This window comes from Rhizophagus irregularis, chromosome 10, assembly GCF_026210795.1.
Source record: "Rhizophagus irregularis chromosome 10, complete sequence".
Classification (NCBI taxonomy): Eukaryota; Fungi; Glomeromycota; class Glomeromycetes; order Glomerales; family Glomeraceae; genus Rhizophagus; species Rhizophagus irregularis.
Window position 1 is genome coordinate 1,562,224 of NC_089438.1, and position 20,909 is coordinate 1,583,132.

The 20,909-nt window shown below is 29.5% G+C and overlaps 3 protein-coding genes across 3 annotated transcripts; 1 reads left to right on the forward strand and 2 right to left on the reverse strand.

Moving 5' to 3' along the window:
• Positions 1-3,155: 3,155 nt before the first annotated feature.
• On the forward strand, positions 3,156-3,814 carry OCT59_001841 (uncharacterized protein; the record flags this gene model as incomplete). Its single annotated transcript, XM_066144113.1, has 2 exons — positions 3,156-3,527; positions 3,596-3,814. 2 exons carry the CDS (start codon positions 3,156-3,158, stop codon positions 3,812-3,814), a joined length of 591 nt encoding a protein of 196 aa, XP_065995311.1.
• Positions 3,815-12,679: 8,865 nt separating this feature from the next.
• OCT59_001842 (uncharacterized protein) lies at positions 12,680-12,910 on the reverse strand (the record flags this gene model as incomplete). Its single annotated transcript, XM_066144114.1, has 1 exon — positions 12,680-12,910. One exon carries the CDS (start codon positions 12,908-12,910, stop codon positions 12,680-12,682), a length of 231 nt encoding a protein of 76 aa, XP_065995312.1.
• Positions 12,911-17,050: 4,140 nt separating this feature from the next.
• Positions 17,051-18,214, reverse strand: OCT59_001843 (uncharacterized protein; the record flags this gene model as incomplete). The annotated part of the gene is made up of 9 exons (XM_066144115.1): positions 17,051-17,147; positions 17,217-17,234; positions 17,317-17,381; positions 17,463-17,555; positions 17,646-17,683; positions 17,764-17,801; positions 17,880-17,956; positions 18,026-18,083; positions 18,171-18,214. The coding sequence occupies 9 exons, from the start codon at positions 18,212-18,214 to the stop codon at positions 17,051-17,053; spliced, it is 528 nt and encodes a 175-aa protein (XP_065995313.1).
• Between the last annotated feature and the right edge of the window lie 2,695 nt (positions 18,215-20,909).

Consider the following 20,909-nt stretch of genomic DNA (forward strand, 5'->3'; position numbering starts at 1 on the left):
TGTATATTTTATTATTTTTTATCAAAGTATAAACACTAATTTATAGTTTAATTTCTTTATTTAAGCTTCAACGTTTATTACATAATCGTATTGATCCAACGGTAGAGTTATTAAGGAAAAAACCACCAAACTTAAAATGTAAAAGAGTTCTAGACAAAACAGAAACAGTTAGTGTGCCACCTGCCGGCGCACCAAGCTGGTGTTTGAATAGAGAAGCACTTGAAAAATTCAACCGTTTAACCAAAAATATCCCGGTTTATGATTATGATACTGATGAAAGCATCATTCAAGACAACAATGGTGCCGATGATGATGTTGATAATAACGTCGTAAATAACAAAAATAACAACAAAAGGAAAAAAAAGAAAAATAAATCTAAATCAAAAAATAAAAAATCAAAAAAATAAATTTTACAATTATTACACTTTTGCCTAAATAGGTTTATCGTCAAAAATACTAATCAGACTTTAATAAAAATCAGAATTCAAACATTTTCATTTAATTTTTTTAAAAATTGATTGATTAAATTAAAAATATCATGGTTTGATAAAGCTATAGATTACAGTTTATTTTTATTAATAAACAAGTTACGGTATTGATTACTTTATTACAGTAACAATTTAATTACGGATAAGGTATTTAATAAGATATCAAAAACTGATTAATAAAATTTTCTATATTAACATACGATAAATTAGATTAATAAGCTAAATACGATAATATTATTTTTTCAAAAAAATTAAAATGAAAATATACACAAATTTTTGTTTTTGGTATGTAAGTCAAATTAAATTACTATATGCTTAAATCATAACTCATAACCCAAAGTTGAGGATTAACCGGGTACCTTGCTTTAGATTCAGCGACACTTCCCAAGTCAGATGAGGTGCCAGCAGGTACGCTTTAAGAAAACTCGCTATGATAATAAGGATAAGTATATTCGAAAATACCAGATATGAATAAACATAGGATACGATGAATAATCTCAAATAGAAAAATAAAAAATAAAAAAATAAAATAAAATAAAATAAAAATATAAAAAATAAAATAAAATAAAAAAAATATTTTCAATTAGACAAAGCATCCTCGTTCCTTCCTGGAATTCTCATTTGACTAAATTATTATTGTTTGTAATTTGATCCATTTGAATCCACCATAAATTGCCAGACAGGGCGAACCCTTATTAGACAATTATAGCTTCATCACCAAATGGCTGCGATGTGTTTAATGATATGGCAACCTGTTTAATTCATTTTTAAATGAGCAAACGTGGCCATAAAACTCATTAAAAAGGTAGGCTACAGAGTGCAATGCAACCTACCTAACCTAACAAGTAGGTAAGGGTTAGGGAATAAAATACACCCTAAACCCATGCAGTTGGTATGGAAATAAAAGTTTACAAACGGAAGTTTCAGACTGTGCCTGACGACAAAATGGGTGAGGTGCAATCAGGACTTTTTCCTCTAATCCAGCCCGGAATTATAGAGGCAACATTGTTATCGTACAAAGCACATCGACGAAAACGTCTCTCAAAGAAATTAATCAATAAAGAGTATACTTGGGCAATAGCCGATCTTCATCGTCACCCTATAAACTCCAAAAGGACAGGGATCAGCGCAGGCATTTTGGCTTACGTATCTCTTTAAAGATTAATTAAATTGAAAGATAGGATCCAAATTCAATATGACTGAATCGATCGCCTCCGGTTATCAAACTTCCATCAGAAGTGATCGCTAGAATCAAAGATACCAATAATCACCCTTATCAGTAACGATCGAACTAAAGATGTTAGAGAAATAAAATCCGTCATTTATATGGAATTAGTTTGTATTACAATTTTATTACGATTTGGGTAAAAAAAATATCTCCTTAAAATTTATTTTTTTTCAGGTATCCTGGCTATATGGAAAGATTCCTAATATGGTAATAGTACAATACACCTTATACGCCATTTTGCAAATTCAGTGTAATAGTTTACAAAGAAAAAAAGGGGAACGTATTTATTTTTTTGCCATGAGAAATTTAATTACAATAAGTGGATTTCAGAAAATCGCGGTAATTTGAATAATTTGTATATGCTTTTGATAACGGGTTTGAAGTTTAGGTATTCTCTGGCCGCACTCTTGTATTACTATGATCACTGAGAGTTGGCTTATATAATAATCTTATCATTCAATATTTCCTAAAAAAGTAAATAAACATCATCTATTTATAAGTATTCATGATTTGGAAAAACTCCGTATGAAGTTGTGAAGATAAATGATACTTGGATCAAGCACTCCATAGCAATTATCTTTTTTCGTACACTGTATTACATTTTTACAAAGTACAAAGCGTACAAAGCCAATACCAAATAGACAGAAATCAGTAGCTGTTTTCTATACTACGATAATATTAAATAAACACACAAATTTTTTTAAAGATCGTACAAATATCGGTGACCGATATATATTAGATAACGGATCGGTGACTAATAGTTTGGATATCGGACACTTGGTAATTTACATTTTTTTAACCATATTTGAAATTTGCGCATTATGTGACAAATCGGGTACCCGATATGTTGTTAATATGTAAAAATGCCCGATATGTACCTAATTAGTCACCGATATATAGGTACCCGATATGTGTGAGATAGATCGTTTTTTGACCTGTGTTAAATTTGAATAATTATAGTAATTTAAGAATATCTCGCTATCTACTGATCCAATCAAGACGATCTATAGCTCATTGGAATCAGCTTATCAAGACGAATCGAATGGTAGTAAAATCGTATCTTTACGTTTGATAGATGACTTTCTATTAATTTCAAACTTTACTGCATACTATAGAGCGTTCTATCAACTGTAGAAATGCGATTTTACTACCATTCGATCCGTCTTGATGAGCTGATTCCAATGAGCTATAGATCGTCTTGATTGGATCAGTAGATAGCGAGATATTCTTAAATTACTATAATTATTCAAATTTAAGAGTGTAAACTTTTGTAATATTACGTTTTTAGTGTAATATTTTGAAATTTTACACCATTTTCGAAATATTACACTAAATTACACCAAAACAAATTTCCTAATGTAACATATATATATTAATTATAAATATTTAATATATTATCAAGGAACGTAAATATCTATTTAATTACTGTTTTCAATAGAATGCATCATTTAGATTTGGATTTATTTTGTTATCAAATTATCTTCACATGCGACATCTTAAAATTGCAACATATTAATGGTAATAAATTAGTTGAAGAAGTAAATCGCCATCTAGCAACAATTTCACGTTTTCTTGGCATTAAAATTTTTTTCAATGGACTGCAGTCAATTGCAAGATTAACTGCTAATGAATATCGAAGTTTGATGAAAGTTATGGTATTTGTTATTGATAATTTATATGATGAAAATAATAACGAAGCAGATAATTTTGTAAATAATGATGATCTTGCGAAATTGTATAAATATTGGAATAAAATGTATATTTTAAGTAGACATGAAAAATTTAGTGAAAGTAACTTAGAGAAATTTAAAGTATGTGTTAAAATTTTAGTAAAATTGAAAGTTTAAAATAATAAATTAAATTAACGTTTAAAATTTAGGATGCAATACATAGATGGGCCCAGATGTTTGTTAAGGCTTTTAAATTTGTTTCTCCTTCCAATTTGAAGTTGCCTAAATTGCATTTATGGGTTTATTACATTATTGACTCAATACGATCTTATGGTGCAATAAATAGCTATACCACAAAAACTTACAAAAGTCTTTACAAATATTTCGTTAAAATACCTTACCGAATTAACAATAAAAACGATGCGTAGAATTTTGGAGAGGTTTAAGCAGGCAACCTTAATATATGTGATAATATTTTTTTAATTGACTACTGCATGATTAGTAGACACAAGATTCTGGACATTACATATATAATTCATAACTAATCTGCATGAATTTAGCACTTTTTACTTATGCTAAAATAAACTTAATTTGCTAAAAATCAAATTATCCCATTTTAAATTTATACTAATTTGCTAAAACTCAAAATATGAGTTATAGTAAAATTCTAAATAATATAGGTTTAAATTTGCTTAATAAAATATAATTTCAGTTTATTCAAATTATTTGTAAATTAGTAAATTTAATTGTTAATTTACTGAAATTAACAGTCTTTTTTTTTTATTATCAATAAAAAAATAAATAATTAATATAAATTAAACTGGCAATTTTTATAATTTATAATTAAAAATATGTAGATTATAGATAAAAATAATAATTAATAAAGATAATAAATTAAATATAAATAATTATTAAAAAATAAAATGTTGCAAAATTAATCAAACGGGTTTTGACCTGCATTATGCTTAATTTTGGCTAGAATTATACTTAATTTTAGTCAAAATATAACCTGAACTCCAAAACTTATATTTTTAAAAATATTATCTATAAAAGTTAATAAAAAAAATTTTAAAAAAGAATTTGCTCAAATATAAAATATGACTTTGTAAAATTAACACAATTTGCTAAAATTCATAATTATGACTATTAATTAATTTTCAATCAATTTGCTCTATCTAAAATTATGAGTTTAACCTAATTTTGATTGAATTTGCTAAAACTCAAATGTGAGTTATATATGTGATATCCAGAGTTCTGTAAATACATATGTCCAGAATTTTTGATTAATACTTACTAGTGGACATGCATGTCTAAAATTTTTCTTATAAAACTATAAGTGCTGTATGACTGCTTATCAAATAAATTAAACTGTCTCTCATTGATCATCTTGTAATTTGAATATTGCTAAAGAACTAGAGTGATACCTGTGATACAAATTTTATATATACATTAGACGATATAAAGTTAAAAATTCAATTCTCATATCAAAATTTGCCTCAATTTAATGTGGGCGTGTGGATTTTAATTTTATAAAACAAAAAATTTTAAACCAATAAAATTTGAGATTTTATATTGTAAATTGTATTATGTATTTATTATGTATTGATTTACATATCAAGTTAATTCAAGTTTTTAGTTCAATTTTCATACTACGATTTATGAACAATTTAATAAATACAATATGAATTAAGCGTGAGAATCATTTTTAAATATATAAGTCATAAAGATCTTTGGCAAAAAAAAAATACTTCTTAAATGAATTTATAAAGCAAATATGCATATTGTATATATTATGATATTAGAAATTAAACAATCATTTCGATTTCCTTTTTTAACTGCACCTCTTATAGAAAATTGCATATATGAAAAATTTAAAAAACGCGTTAAAATATATTTTCTTCAACTTTGTATGAATTCATTTTTTTCTTGAATATACCATTTGCAAATATTTGCATCTCTAAAAGGTCACGAGTACTCCATGATTGGTATATCCATTTTCTTTCTAGTTATGAAATGTCATTAAAAGATTTTTTTATAAAGCTTGTTAATAAAGAAATATCTTTTGAATGCAATATTACTGTGACAAATTCTGAAGAAATAGAACGTATCGAGTTAAGTGAGGCACTAACTGTTCCTGCAACTTAAACTAGTCTTAACTAGTTAACTGTAATATTATAGAACTTACGAAGGATGTAGGAATATATATACATTACCAACTCAAAACTGATATTACAACAACTACTCCAGCATCACAAAACGGCTTTGCAATTTTGATGCAAAATGTATGCAAATCTAAGTTGTATTTGGCAATATTTTCACAATCAGGAAATCATAAGCAAACACTGCGTAATGATCTTGTTGATTGAATTTACAATAATGGTGAAGGATAGTCTACTTAATCATATAATAACACACAAAAAAAGGAATTTATTGTTAGCTTAACTGAAGCAATTTAGTATATTGATATGCGTAGTCACAAGAAACTTGAAGAACGTAGTTTTCATATACCTAATATCTTCCTTGAGTTTTTGACTGTGCAAATCCTAAATCACATAAGCATTTCTGAAAACTCTTTGATGCAAATGAATTAAACTTACATTACTAATCTCTTGCTCCATTTGCTACATCGTCATAAATACTAATAGCGAATTTTGACTAGCTCTGTGGTGCATTTGACAATTTTATTGTTACCATTTCAAATTATACTGGATATCTTCAATGATGTCATCGTAATTAAAGCTGCCACCTGAAACTATTTCCTAATTCCGAAATAATTTTGGCCAAAATTTTATTTCTGAAACTAATTCTGAAATTCCAAAATTCTTCCAAAATTCCAAAATCTTTTCAAAACTCCTGAAATTGTCTGAAACTTCTAATTGGCCTATTATAAAATCATATGACTATATGGGCTGATTTGTCTTGTATTTGACTTAAGGTAAAGATTCATATTTAAGAACCTATTTATAGCTTGGTAGTCCAATGTTGACCAACGACTACCATCCAACTGGTGTCAGTAGGCCAAACCTTTTTATCACTACAACTGCCATTTTAGTTTGACCTCAGAATAGTCCCTATCCATCAACGGAATACTAATTGGCTAGCTATAACCCCTACTCATCCTATATCCATATTAGAGGCAAGACAAGCTCGAATTTATATGCCACCCTGGCATGTCTTAGTAATGGAAGACTTTCAGTGCAGGTGTAATGGCAATCATCTAGAAACCCTTCCGTACCAATATTCACACTTCAGAACTGAACTAAGGCTCACTCAAGGTAAGGTTGCTTGCCGAAACTAGAGGATTTCGGCAGAATGGCGTACGCGAAACTGCCGAAACTAGTTTCGCAAAATCATCAAGAAATGCCGAAACTGCGAAACTTATCAAAATCGTGAAACTGCCGTAACTTGCCGAAACTGTTTCGGCGTTTCGGCAATACTTTCTATATGATTTAATTAGAGTTTCGGCATTTAAACAATTTATAAGAATAAAGATTAAAGACAATATGATTTTTTGTATGTAAATATTTATTTTATAATATTTAATATTAAACTAATAAAATACACGATTAAAAATATAATAAAAATTAAAATTTAATAATATCTTTATCTTCTATGTGGGGACCTGCTTCTACCTTTTCTTCTATCTCTACTTCTGTCCCGTCTTCTATCTCTACTTCTATCTCGTCTTCTATCTCTACTTCTATCTCGTCTTCTATCTCTACTTCTTGATCTACTTCTTAATCGAGACCTAGATCGCGACCTTCTTCTTTCCCTTCGCAATCTATATTCATATCGACGTCGATCATGCGCAGCATGCTGCCGTCGATATTCTCGTCTAAACAGATCTAAAATCCAATAAAAATATTAATGAATTGAATGAATTGCCTAAATAAAATTAATTTAAAATAATAATTAATAATAATTACCGGTTTGTAACCAGAATTCATCGTTCATATCAGCAAAACACGCTCTATCGAAACTATTTGGGCTTATAATAGGAATGTCGTCATCATTATTATTTATTATTTTACTGAGGTTTTCATAACCTCGTTTGAAGGCATTCCATTTTGTTTGGCATTGCCTGGGTGTCGCTGCAAATCCCGTTGCAACGAACACCCTATTTGCTATTATTGTCCATGCATTTACATGATGACGGTTTGCAATTCTTTCGAATTGCTGATGTAAGTTTCTCCGCTCCGCGATTAATTGCCTAGCTGCGTTAATCGTCCATTGGAATACTGGTGGTGGCGGTGGGACAAAAGGTACTAATGCTGCCATTTTTTATTTTTATGATTTTTTTGTAACTTGAAATTTGAAAATTAAATACAATTTGAAAATTAAAATACAATTTGGTTTTGAATTGCGAAAAAAAAATTCAAATTTCATAATATTTATAATAATTTTAAAATTCGTTATAATGTTTAAAACATGAACTGATGAACATAATAACATTCTACATAATTAAAGTATTTGTAACAAAATAAACACAGTTTTGATTCTAATGTAATAAATTTAATTAACGCAGTTCTAAATTTTTTTTTGTAACGCAGTTCTTAAAATTTATTGATCTAATGTAATAAATTTAATTAACGAAGTCCTTAAAACTTATTGATTCTAATATAATATGCTTATCCTTATTCCTTAATTAAATTGCACTATTTTTAAAATATAATATGCTTATCCTTATTCCTTAATTAAATTGCACTATTTTTAAAATATAATATGCTTATCCTTATTCCTTAATTAAATTGCAATGTTTTAAAATATAATATAAAATTACAATTGCCTGCATTGCCTGCATAATTATATGTTAACTGGACTTTGATCGCGAATATTTTGCCCTGCATAATTACATCATTTATTTCCTAAATAGTATCATTATTTAAATCACATGATATTAGAATTAATTCTCATTGGATTAACTATTGTAATTATTTCTCATTATTATTATTCCTCATTATCATCATAATTATCGTCATTATTATCACCGTCATCCATACCTAATACATCATCTATATCATAATCATAGTCACCTTCTCCGGGTCTCTTGTTATTACCACTATCATCAACTTCATCATCTTCCGCATTATTTTCATCTGAATCATCCAATATATCTCTTGGAATATCGCCGATTTCACTAGTAATTGAATCATGCGATAAATTAACAAATTGATCAATCCATAGACTTTCGATTACTACACGGCAATTGTCTTCAGGTATTGTTTCGCCGCTTGTAGTTAATCTCTGAGTAGAAGCTTACTCCTCATTATATTCCTCATCGTCATCTTCTGCAAAAGCTTCTGCAATACGTATATTGATCTCATCATCACTAAGACGAGTATTCTTTTTTTGATCAATTCCATAAAATCCAAGTTCAGTTTTTGAATTGGATTTCCAATACAAAATTAATTTGCACATGGATTCTAGTTTATCCACATTAAGATTTAAGCGACGTTTATGAAATAGCCATCCTAAAGTCGAAAATCCACGTTCGCAAGTTGCTGAGTTAGGACATATTGCAAATAGATAACTTGCAATTCTTGGCAGGACATCTGGTTCTGGTTCGGTATTAATATATTTCCACCAATTCACGGGATTATCTTTAGCAAAACCGATATCTAGGTCAAATGGCTCTTGCTCATTAATATATTTCTGTATTTGATCACATAAAGTTTCAGCTTCGTAACGGTCGAAACCTAAATTTTTCCCGATTGAAGCTACACATTTGATAATTCTCATGAGGACGCATTTTTTAAGTGGCGCGTTTCTAAATCTGGGATCCATAAAAAAACAAGTAATATACTTATCATCATCGAATTCATCAAATCTTTCATTTATTACTTTGATACAATGACTTCGGAATGCAGGATTTAATGATTTGGGTAACTTTTTTAATGTAGCTGCAAGTCTTGCCAAGCTCAGGAAACAATCTGCAAGTGTAGCTCTTCTCGATTCTAATGAAAGTACCGCTTTTTTTAGAGGATCCAGAACAAATCCAAGAACTCGTAAATTTGAAAAAAAATTTCTCGATTGAATAATCAGTTTTATTTTATCATTTGTTAGCACTTTATCGTGATCGCTGGCCATTTCTTCTAGTGCTAATTCCAAATTTATTACTGAATTTACGGATTCACTAGCAGTAGTCCAGCGTGTCTTGCAATATAATTTTAATCCTCCTCCACTAATTCCTTTTTCTTTAATTATTTGAGCAAGTTTTGCATTAGCCTGATGAGAACTTCTAAAAAAGGTTGTCAAAATATTAACACGTTTTAATAAACGTTCCCCAAACTTCTCCTTGACGATGTCGCATGCAATTAAATTGATAGAATGTGCAACGCATCGCACATTCTCAATCTTTGGATGATTCTCATGTATAATTTTTCGTGCATTACGAACATTGGCCGCATTATCGGAAACTACAGCACATATTCGATCTTCTCCAATACCTTCTATAACCTTTTCAATTACCGTAACTAGATATTCTGCAGTGTGCGAATTTTCAGACAAATCAGAAAGTTGATAAAGATATTCTTTACGCGACGGAGTCATTACAATGAAGTTCCAAATTGAACGATGTGTACCAGACGTCCAACCATCAAAGGCTAAATTATAAATTAATATTATATAGTAAGTAAGATTAAATAAAAATGACGTATGATAGCCTATTTAATTTAACAAACCTAACGTTAAATTCGTTTCCTTTTCAAGCTCAGAATTAACTTTGAAGTTCACTTGAGCTAATTCACGTTCAAGTAGTTGATTTACTAATACTTCCCTTGTTGGTGTATTGTACCCGGCATTAAGCTCTTTTATAAAATTGATGAAAAAGGGATGTTCCACTACTCTAAACGCAATTCCGCACGCAATAAAAAATTTAACTAATGCACGATTAATTCGTGTACATCTTTGTTCGTTAAGCTCTGTTGAATCATGGTAATCATCCATGTTACTTTGACCTTCAGAGTATTTTCTTTTTTGACGACTTGGACTTGATCTTGCCGTTCCATTACTTTAGTCATATACCTTCTAACAACTGCTACTGGCGCATCTGGACAATGGTTTGAAAGATGCTCTTCGAGCTTTGAAACTTCACCGCATGACCATGTATTCTTACAGTACTTGCAGGAGGCGGCAAATTTGCCAGAACCAACAGCTTCTCCTTTATTAATATCTTCCCAAATGCTATTAGGTGGCCGACCTCCTCTATTTTTCATTTTAATGGGTGAATCTTCTATGTGATCAGTCATTTGAAACAGTTTATTATTAATATTATTATTAAGAAAACGGAAGAAAGTAAAAGAAACTTTAGTTCGGTGTTAAAGGAGATGACGGAATTGGGTTTATTAAATGCATGTTACGCATTTTCCTTTAATGAATATAAGCCCCTTAAAAAAAAACTGTAAAAACGTGTAATATCATAATATTAATATGGGAGTTAGAAATGAAAATTCTAACACTAGATAAAGCTTAAAAGAACTAAGACGACGGTAAAATATTGAAGTTTAATCTTTTATCTGTAGATTATTTGATCATCTAAATTATATTATTAATTGGTGTAACTTAGCGTAACTATATGCAAATCTTATGATCCAACTACGTCCGAACTACGGAGAAAACCTATTATATAGGTTTGCTTTGGCATGTTTCGGCAGTTTCGCAATTTCGACAGGTTTCGCAGTTTCAGCGTTTCAGCGTTTCGGCACTATATAAGAGGTTTCACCTTTCGGCATTAGGCCAAACAGGTTTCGGCAAGCAACCTTAACTCAAGGTCACTACAGCCCTATGATTCCTTAGCCCCAAGGTATAGTTGTGAATCCCCCAATGGTATAATAGTGACCACTGAGATAGAGAGAACATAAGATAGTACAGACTCGCTTATTTGGAATTATTCTCAATGGTGCCCTACCACTCAAGTTACCACCCGGTACCCGCCTAGTGGGGAGTTGAACCCCATACCTCACCTAGTACACCTGTCTGTTTAGGAATATCCTAGTTGGCCTAAACCTATTAGAAGGTAAACTACCACAAAGTCATTGCACCCAGGATTTTACCATCTATAATAACCATCTAGCCACATTAGATCCTAAGCGGTATCATTTGAGTGACCACCTGAATAGAAAATTACCCCAAGGTATGCAAGCAAGCGACATTACAGTACAGGACTCTCGAACATCCCAACGACCTGCATAGCGTTAACGCAACACACCATAACCCTTTGTTGAAATGTGCGACCTAACTGTACACACTAATTCACTATGATGCAGTCCAACTACCTAATCCCTGTATCTTCACGTTATTGGTGGTAGCGTCCACAGTAAAATTCTTTTTATTTCTGTGATCATGGGAATCGAACCTGCAACATCACCATACTCAGGCTTAATGAAGGTCTTAGTAATCAACTACTGAGATAGGGTGATCAACCCTATATGGGTTAATTTGTCTTGTATTTGACTTAAGGTAAAGGTTCATATTTAAGAACCTATTTATAGCTTAGTAGTCCAATGTTGACCAATGACAGTGACCACTGAGACAGAGAGAACATGAGATAGTACAGACTCGCTTGTTTGAGATTATTCCCAGTGGTGTTCTACCATTCAAGCTGCCACCCAGTACCCGCTGTCACCCCCGTCTGCCACCCGGTGGTAAACAAAGTTCCCAGCTTTTGTTATATGTGCTCTCCACGAAACCTTAATATTCTTGCTTGGTTTAGTTTTATTACTACTTAACTTTCAAATTGCGATAGCTCTCGCCACGATATTTCATCCTTTCTCTTCTTTCAAATTTACGATAGTTCTCTTTACGAAAGTTTATATTTTATTCATTCCATAATTCTTGTTATGACATTAAATTCACCATGAATTTGTCCAATTAAAATTAATTAAGCGAACATTACAATAAAGTTTAGGGCGAACCTATTACCTTTAAAATAACATTACGCTTTACTAACAATTAATTAAACAAAATCACTTTTTCATCATAAGAAAATAGTAACAAAAACAATCAAAACAATTAATTTTCATATAAAGGGTATTTTATTTATTCTTCATGAAATTCACAATTAACTAATTTACTTAAAGTTTTACATCGTATCTGACGACTCTGGAATTCACTTCCCATTCCGCTCCTATTTAAACCAACTTTCTTATTCTTTCTTTTCCTACTTCTTATTTCTTTCTACTATTTTATACGTTATCTTTTATGCGCTATCTTATATGCTATTTTATATGTTATCTTTTCTAATATGTTATACTATTTTAATATGCTATCTTTTCTTTAAAATAATCTTTCGCATGTTATGTCGTAAAGATATAATCCATCTTTTGTGGCTGTGCTATCTTTTCTTTAAAATAAAGTAATCTTTCAAATATTATATCGTAAAGATCCATCTTTTGTGGCTGTGCTATCTTTTCTTTAAAATAAAATAATCTTTCAAATATTATATCGTAAAGATCCATCTTTTGTGGCTGTGCTATCTTTTCTTTAAAATAAAATAATCTTTCAAATATTATATCGTAAAGATCCATCTTTTGTGGCTTATCATGTGATCTACTGCGCCCCTTCGTGTTACTTTGTGCTTCCTAAAATTTCCTTATTTGGTAATTTCCAATTAATTATTAAATTCAAAATCTTATACTTCCCTACTATAGGTATATGATTTCTCTGACGTTATTGTCAAAATATTTTTCTAATCCGTTAATATTTTAAATTCCTAATTTCATTGGTTGATTCTCTGTACCTTCGTTAGTTTTCCCAGATTTTCCCAGATTACTCCATTTCATCACCTTTGTCGATCGTTTATTGATTAATTACTGCGACTTTTAACGACTTAAAATTTTGCTTCAAATACAATTCAACGGTTTTATCTTCTTTTTAATTTCTCTCTCCAGAAACTATTTTGTTTCATCCCATTGCCTGACTGGAAATATTCTTTTCTCATAATTCCTTTGATCATTTTCTTCTTTCATTATCTGCAGTCCCTTTTCATTAAGATTCTACATAATCCCGTCCGATATCTATGGTTACACCGGTTAATTTTACCCAATCATGTGACTTTCTATTGTTTGATCTTTTATTCCATATTATTCCTCCATATTATGCGATTACTTCAGTATCTATGGCTACACCGCCTAGTGGGGAGTTGAACCCCATACTTCACCTAGTACACCTGTCTGTTTAGGAATATCCTAGTTGGCCTAAACCTATTAGAAGGTAAACTACCACAAAGTCATTGCACTTAGGATTTTACCATCTATAATAACCATCTAGCCACATTGGACTCCAAGCGGTATTATTTGAGTGACTACCTGGACAGAAAATTACCCCCAAGGTATGCAAGCAGTGACCTTACAGACAGGACTCTAACCATCCCAATGACCTCATAAGGAACGTTAGAAGGACACCATAACCCTTTGTTGAAATGTGCGGCCTAATCGTACACACTAATTTACCGTAGTGCAGTCCAACTACCTAATTCCTGTATCTTCACGCTATTTGTGGTAACATCCACAGTAAAATTCTTTTTATTTCTGTGATCATGTGAATCGAACCTGCGACCTTACCATACTCAGGCTTAATGAGAGTCTCAGTAACCAATTACTGAGATAGGGTGATCAATCCTATCATATGGGCTGATTTGTCTACTCTGCATTAAAAAGAGTTATTGAATTGATTTTCATAATTTTTGTTACTCAAAATTGTTTTGTAATACCAAAAAATCATCTGATTGATGATCACTTGACTAAAACAAAAATTTACATTTGCGAAACTTAAATTATTAAATGTAAAAGAAGTGTGAAAAAATCCATTTCACTAATAAAAAACCTATTTCTTATATATATAGAATTTTTAACATATATTATTAAAAAGTAAGTATATTTTAATAAAATATAAAGTAAAATAAAAATTTATATAGTCTTAGTAGCTATAAATGTTTATAAAAGTATAATAAAAATATCATATAAAAGATGGTATCATAATAGATATTTTCAAACAATAAAAATAATTATTTTATGTCAGAATTTATATTACCATCTTTAGACGCAAATATATCAAGATTCACTGATCCGTTTTCTATAATTTTAGGCTTGTTGGAAAGCCCTTGTTCTGGACTTTATAGGCGAAAAAAAAAGCTTGCCGATTGAATCATTAGATCCAGAGATATTTACGTTAAAGTTGGGTATGAACTTTTAACATGCAATATCTTGGGATTCACTGATCCGTTTTTTATAAATTTAGGCTCTTCAGAAAGCCCTTGATCTGGTCTATATGAGCAAAAAAAGAGCTTGCCGATTGGATTATTAGATCTGGAGATATTTACGTTTAAAGTTGAGATACAAATTTTTAATATATATAGTAAGTGCTAAGAATTATATTAATTTAAAAGAAATATTTACCAATTTAAAGTATAATAACATTAAATAAAAGTTTTTTAATACTCACCCCCAATTTACTGTATATTATATAGTATTTTGTATAATAAAAATGTAATAAAATCAATATTTTAATTAAAGGTAGACAAATCAGCCCATATGCTTTATAAATTTGCTAAAATTTTATCTGTATTCTAATTCCATAATTCTGGCTTTATAGCGATCTTTCTGACACATATAGTTTCGTTTTAAGCATATGTTTACTTTGTATAATATTAGTGCATAAAGATGCATAATTTCCTTATATAAAGGTCATCTAAAGCGGAAGCAAATCACGTGATACAATTTCAGGATTAGTCAGAAATGTCAGTTTAATTTGTGTTATTATTATTACAACATCATGCATTTATTTATTTATTTATTTTCAAAAAAACATTTTTTCAAATTTTTTCACTAGCCATATCCGTCTCTTCTTCACAATCAACTGTCCTTCCAACTTCTTCTCCTCTAATAATAACGTCAGCATCAAACTTTACACCAGACAAAAAGCGGAATCTTCTTTTTGATATAGACTGTGCTTTAGAAATTCTAATGGAGGTTTTTAACGAAAAGTGGTGGCCGTTAGTTTCAAATATTTGAACAAAATGGAACTTGTATAAATATGCAAATGGTGATATTTGAAAAACCTTCACCTGTCATTTTATGAAGCATCGCGAGTCAAGTACCTGACAAAAAGAAAATGTTCTGAATGAAAAATGCTGAATAACCAGGATACAGCTATCTAACATATATTTTGCGATGATTAAAGTTTTTTGGATAGCTTCTTCAAATGTAGTTCAAGTAGAAAGATATAAAAATTCCCCAACCACACTTATTCTTTATCAGAAATTGATAGATTAAAACAGCCAAAAGCTATTAGAAGTTTAGTTGAAATAGAAGCGGCTAAAAATTATTCAGCTCCAACAATCACATCTGCCATCAAGGAATACACAACATTGGAGTTAGGTCTTGGTGAATCTGCGTGCAAGCTGAAGCGCAAAGAAGTAGCAAATATCAAATATAAAGTTCGTGAGCCTGCAGAAACTTATCTTATTGAAAATCCAAACTTAAAATTAGATATTTTGGATTCTATTTCTTATTTAACAGAGTAGGGATATCGTGTCGAAAAGTACTGCATCTCTCAACAGTCTACCAGAGGTATTGTGTTTGTGCATCCGGAGTAATTAAAAAAGCTTGAGCGTCATGGATGGTTGATGCTTATAAATTCAACACATAAAACAAACTGATACGATTGGCGTCTATTTACTCTTTATACCCGTAATACCTATAGATGTTAGAATGTAGGTGTTTATTTTTTCATAAGCAGTGAGGATGCAGATACAGTTGCAGAAGCTTTAATAATAATTCACAATAAGTATTGTCATTGGTCCTCCCGTTACATACTTTTAGATTATAGTAATATCAAAGCTAAGAGCATTAAAAAGACATTTCCTGGTATGGCTGCTGGTGAACAAGAGTGCCAAGTTCTTCTTTGTGTTGTCCATATTATGCTAAAGAGCCAGTGCAATAAATTCTAACAAGATTCTGTCCATATATTTTAGAGTAAAGTTGTGAAGAAACTTAGTGTAAAAAAGTTTAGGTAATTCCAATAACCTTTCCATGTTTTTTTTAGATGAAAACTCAGTTGTATTGTATATTTCTTCCATTCTATGTTAACTTTTCCTATACGTTTTCTTCAAAAAATAACTTCAGTTTTTCATGAGAAATTCTGGACCAGAGATCTACAGGGAGAGTTTTTCTTCAGTATTTATACTTACAATATATTTAAAATAAGTATCAATTTTAACTTGCAATATACTTATAATATACCCAAAATATATCTAAAATGCTCTTAAAATATGCTTTTAAAGTATTGTATTTTGCCCAAATACTTATAAATTATACTTAAAATATACTTAAATTAAAATTTAAATACATTTTTTTACATGTTTTAAATATTCTTAAATGTATTTAAAATTTAATTTAATTATATTTTATGTATAAATTCTTCCTAGTAAAACTTGGTGGAATAAAGAGATCTAATGCATATAATGGTAGAATAACAGCAGAAATATGTTCTAGTGAAATTTCGCATCAAAACAGATAGGTCTTTAATGTGGTTTAATATGACATATATATATGCTATTCTATACGCTATATAAATAATTTGTGTAACTAAGGATTATTTAAGAAACTCAGGTCTCTAAGAGATTGAGTACATATTAAATATATGCGTCTTAAACTAGTAAACCTAACTTATTTTATTTTATTAATATATTTAAAACAGATCTCCGCATTAGTGTAAGCAACTTGCGCCTTATTATAAGTCTCTACCGCTTTATTGTAAATATCCCTAAATTTTTTAAATATATAAATTAGTTTTTCTTTTAAGAAAAGAATAAATTTTTAATGTGATTCTTACAAAAGTATGTAACCGCCGCTGAAAAAAAAAAATAAAGAAAAAATCAATAAACAGGGAATCAAAAATTCATATTTAAATTTGAATAAATACAAATACTTACCAATACCAAAATAATGTCATCCCTTGAAAAATGCACAAAATAATGCACCAAACATCATCTTCCACCTGTGTTTAAGAGTAAAGAATAAAGCTTGTATTATGTATGATTTATGTTTTAGTAAATAAACATATCCATTTAGAACTTACTGTAAACGCGATAACCAACGTGGCTGCTAATGTTAGGCAAATTACAACAACAGACCAGCAGACTTTCGAAAAAAAAGGATATTTGTGAGTTACCTACAAAAAGAAGAAAGGAAACGTTAGTTAACGTTCTTAAAAAAAAATCAATAAAAATTAAGTTTCGCAACACAATGTTGCGAAACTTACCGGTTCGTTTTGATTTCCATCATCCGAACGTCCAGAACCTACAAAAAGTAAAAGAAATAAACGTTTAGTATCAAAAAATTAAGTTTCGCAATGCAATATTGTATCAAAATTTATTTACTTAATTCTCCTTTTATACTTTTAGACAAAACGAGGACACTAAAAAATAATAAAAAATATATATCAATTTTTGTAAAAAGGTGGAATTTTTCAAAATTTTATAAAGTTGCTTTATACCTTATGAAAAATAAAATGTTTCCAATAGTGTACAAAGCAGCATAATTAGCAATACTTATATCTGACAAAAGCTTTTGCTAGATAACGAAAAAAGAATCTTGAGTAATCATACTTATGAAAACAATTATTTTAGTAAAAGAACTCACCAAACTACTCATAACAAAACAAGTCACCACCAAAATACTCGTAGCAAAACCAACAAAGCTAATTGCACGATAAACAGAATAGGCACGTTAATAAATTCACGTTTGAGCGACTGGTAACAGAAATAAGTGGTGTGAGATAATTTACCAAATTCCAAGACAAACTAAAAGTCGTTTCTTTGTAGCAGACATGGGTAAGAACTTGGTCAGGAACTTTGAAAAATGGCATTAAGTTCAACATATCAAACTACTTATAATGATAACGATAATGAAGCTAAAAATGAAAAAATGCAGATTTTCAAGTGTTTCTTTCCAAAAATTGGATATGCAGGCCAGGTCAACTGCTAGTGATGAAACTTGAATATTTTCATGTGAAGATTATGACTGAAAGAGATCATGAATTTCAACTTTAAACAGACTATGATTTCGGCCAAAAATCTTATAGTTCCAGCGAAATAAAAAGAATTCAATCCGGATGTGAGATGTTTTTTTTTGGGATTTTTAAAAGTATCGTAATGAGATTATCATTTGCGTAAACAATGCAAACAATGCATTAAAAATCATTGTAAAATTCAATATGTTAAGATACTCAATCGTATCATTATTAATATAGTTTAGTTTTATTTTTTGTAGCTAGGACAATTTTAGATAGTAAAAGCGGATAGTAATAGATTAACTAAACATGGCATTAAGTTTAACATGTCAAACTGCTTATAATGATAATAACGATAATGAGGCTAAAAAATGAAAAAATGCAGATTTTCAAGTGTTTCTTTCCAAAAATTGGATATGTGGGCCAGGTCAACTGCTATAGCGATTCAATCCAGATGAAACTTGAATATTTTCATGTGAAGATTATGGCTGAAAAAGATCATGAATTTCAACTTTAAACAGACTATGATTTCGGCCAAAAATCTTATAGTTCCAGCGAAATAAAAAGAAATTCAATCCGGATGTGAGGTTTTTTTTAGATTTTTAAAAGTATCGTAATGAGATTATCATCATTGGCATAAAACAATGCATTAAAAAAATCATTTTTTGTAACTAGGATAGTTTATTTTCACCTTTCTTCGGAAAGCGGATAGTAATAGTTTAACTAAACTGTATTTAGTTAAGTCTAATGTATTTTCATCATTTATGGGAAATTCACATTGCAATGGATCATTGCCAAACAACGTACTGACAATGATCAACTAAAATTTGAAACTAAGAGATCATTTAGCCTAGTTTAATGCACTATGATTTACGCACATTTTCAGATTTTTTTTTACGTTTAAAACAAATTATAATAAATAAAAAATAATAACTATTTGACTATTTTTTTTAAATTAAGTTTTAAAATTCTTTTTTTTTCATTTAACTAATATCAAAAAATAGACGAATTATATTTAAAAAATAAAATAATTTAAATAATTTACAAAATATTCATTTGTTTTACCGAAACATGGAATAATGTGAACAGGTTCAATAATAGATTTCAATTTCACGTATGGACAATCATATTTAAATAGCGGTGTGACCGGATCCAAATAACATTAAAAAAAAATTTATATCTATTATTTAACATGTCAGGCTGGATGACTATAATACATATAATTATTTGTTTTTTAATGTAAAAGGTCTAGTTTATGTACATATATTAAACTATTATAAAAAAGGATTTATTTGACGGTCACCGGAGTTTAATTTAAAAAAATTCACTAGGGGTGATATTCACTGGGTATTTCATTTGGTACACCTCGTGATTGGCATCATTTTACATTATCGCGTAATGAATGTATTTATTTTTTATTTTTTTTTTAGGGATTGCATTTTGCAAGGTAAATGCCATTTCACTTCTTTTTCTGCTCTTTTTTTGTTTTCCTCTTCGATTGAAACATTATTAACATTTCCTTTTCTTTCCCTATTTTTTAGAATAGACGAACGGCTCTGGAAATCAACCTGTATTTTTAGTTTTGCAAGGTAAGTGACATTTCGTTTCTTTTTCATTTTTTGTTTTTTCTTGACTTGGGAACGTCACTTCTCTTTCTATTTTTTTAGGAATGGCTGAAAGACTCTGGAAATTGACCTGTATTCTGGTTTACAAGTAGGCGGCGTTTCATTTTTTTTCATTTCTTTTTTCGTTTTTTATTGACTTGGGAACGTCACTAACGTTCCCTTCTCTTTCTTTTTTTTTTAGGAATGTTCAAACGAGGAAATCGACCGAGAATTTAAATTTACAAGGTGAGTGATATTTCGTTTCCTTTTCGTCCTGTTTCATTTTTTGTTTAATTTGGGAACGCTACCTTCTTTTTTTTTATGATCATCCATCTTTTCATTAATCTCTTTCTGATTATTTCGTTAATTGTTCTTGATTATATTGTTCTTGATGATTTTGTTTAAATTTGATTCCTCTTAAATTTTCTATTTCTGTCAATTCTTCTTAATAGATATAATTACCTTAATTATTTATTTTGTTAACTTTTGGTATAATGGATTATGAAAACAATAAATCAAAAATTTTTATTACATTTAGCGTTCCAATGGGGCTAGGGTGTAACTGGATAAGAGAGTATGTTCGTTAAGCTGAATTTGTTTTAAAATAATATGTAACTTATTGTATATATATCATATACGTTTGTTGTATATTAATAATTAATAAAATCTAGTGAGTGTTTATGTAAAAAAAAAAATTATATTTATTATGTTTATGAATAGTTATTAAATTTTTTTATTCAAATGAAAAAAATGAAAAAAAAATCGTAGTTACATGATATGATGATGAAATTCACCCCGTGAATTTCACCCCCGGTGAGCGTTAAAAATCGTCCAAAAAATTATATATTCTAGAATTTTTAAGAATTCTTTAAAATTGGTTAAATTTATTAAGGATCCCATTATTACAATT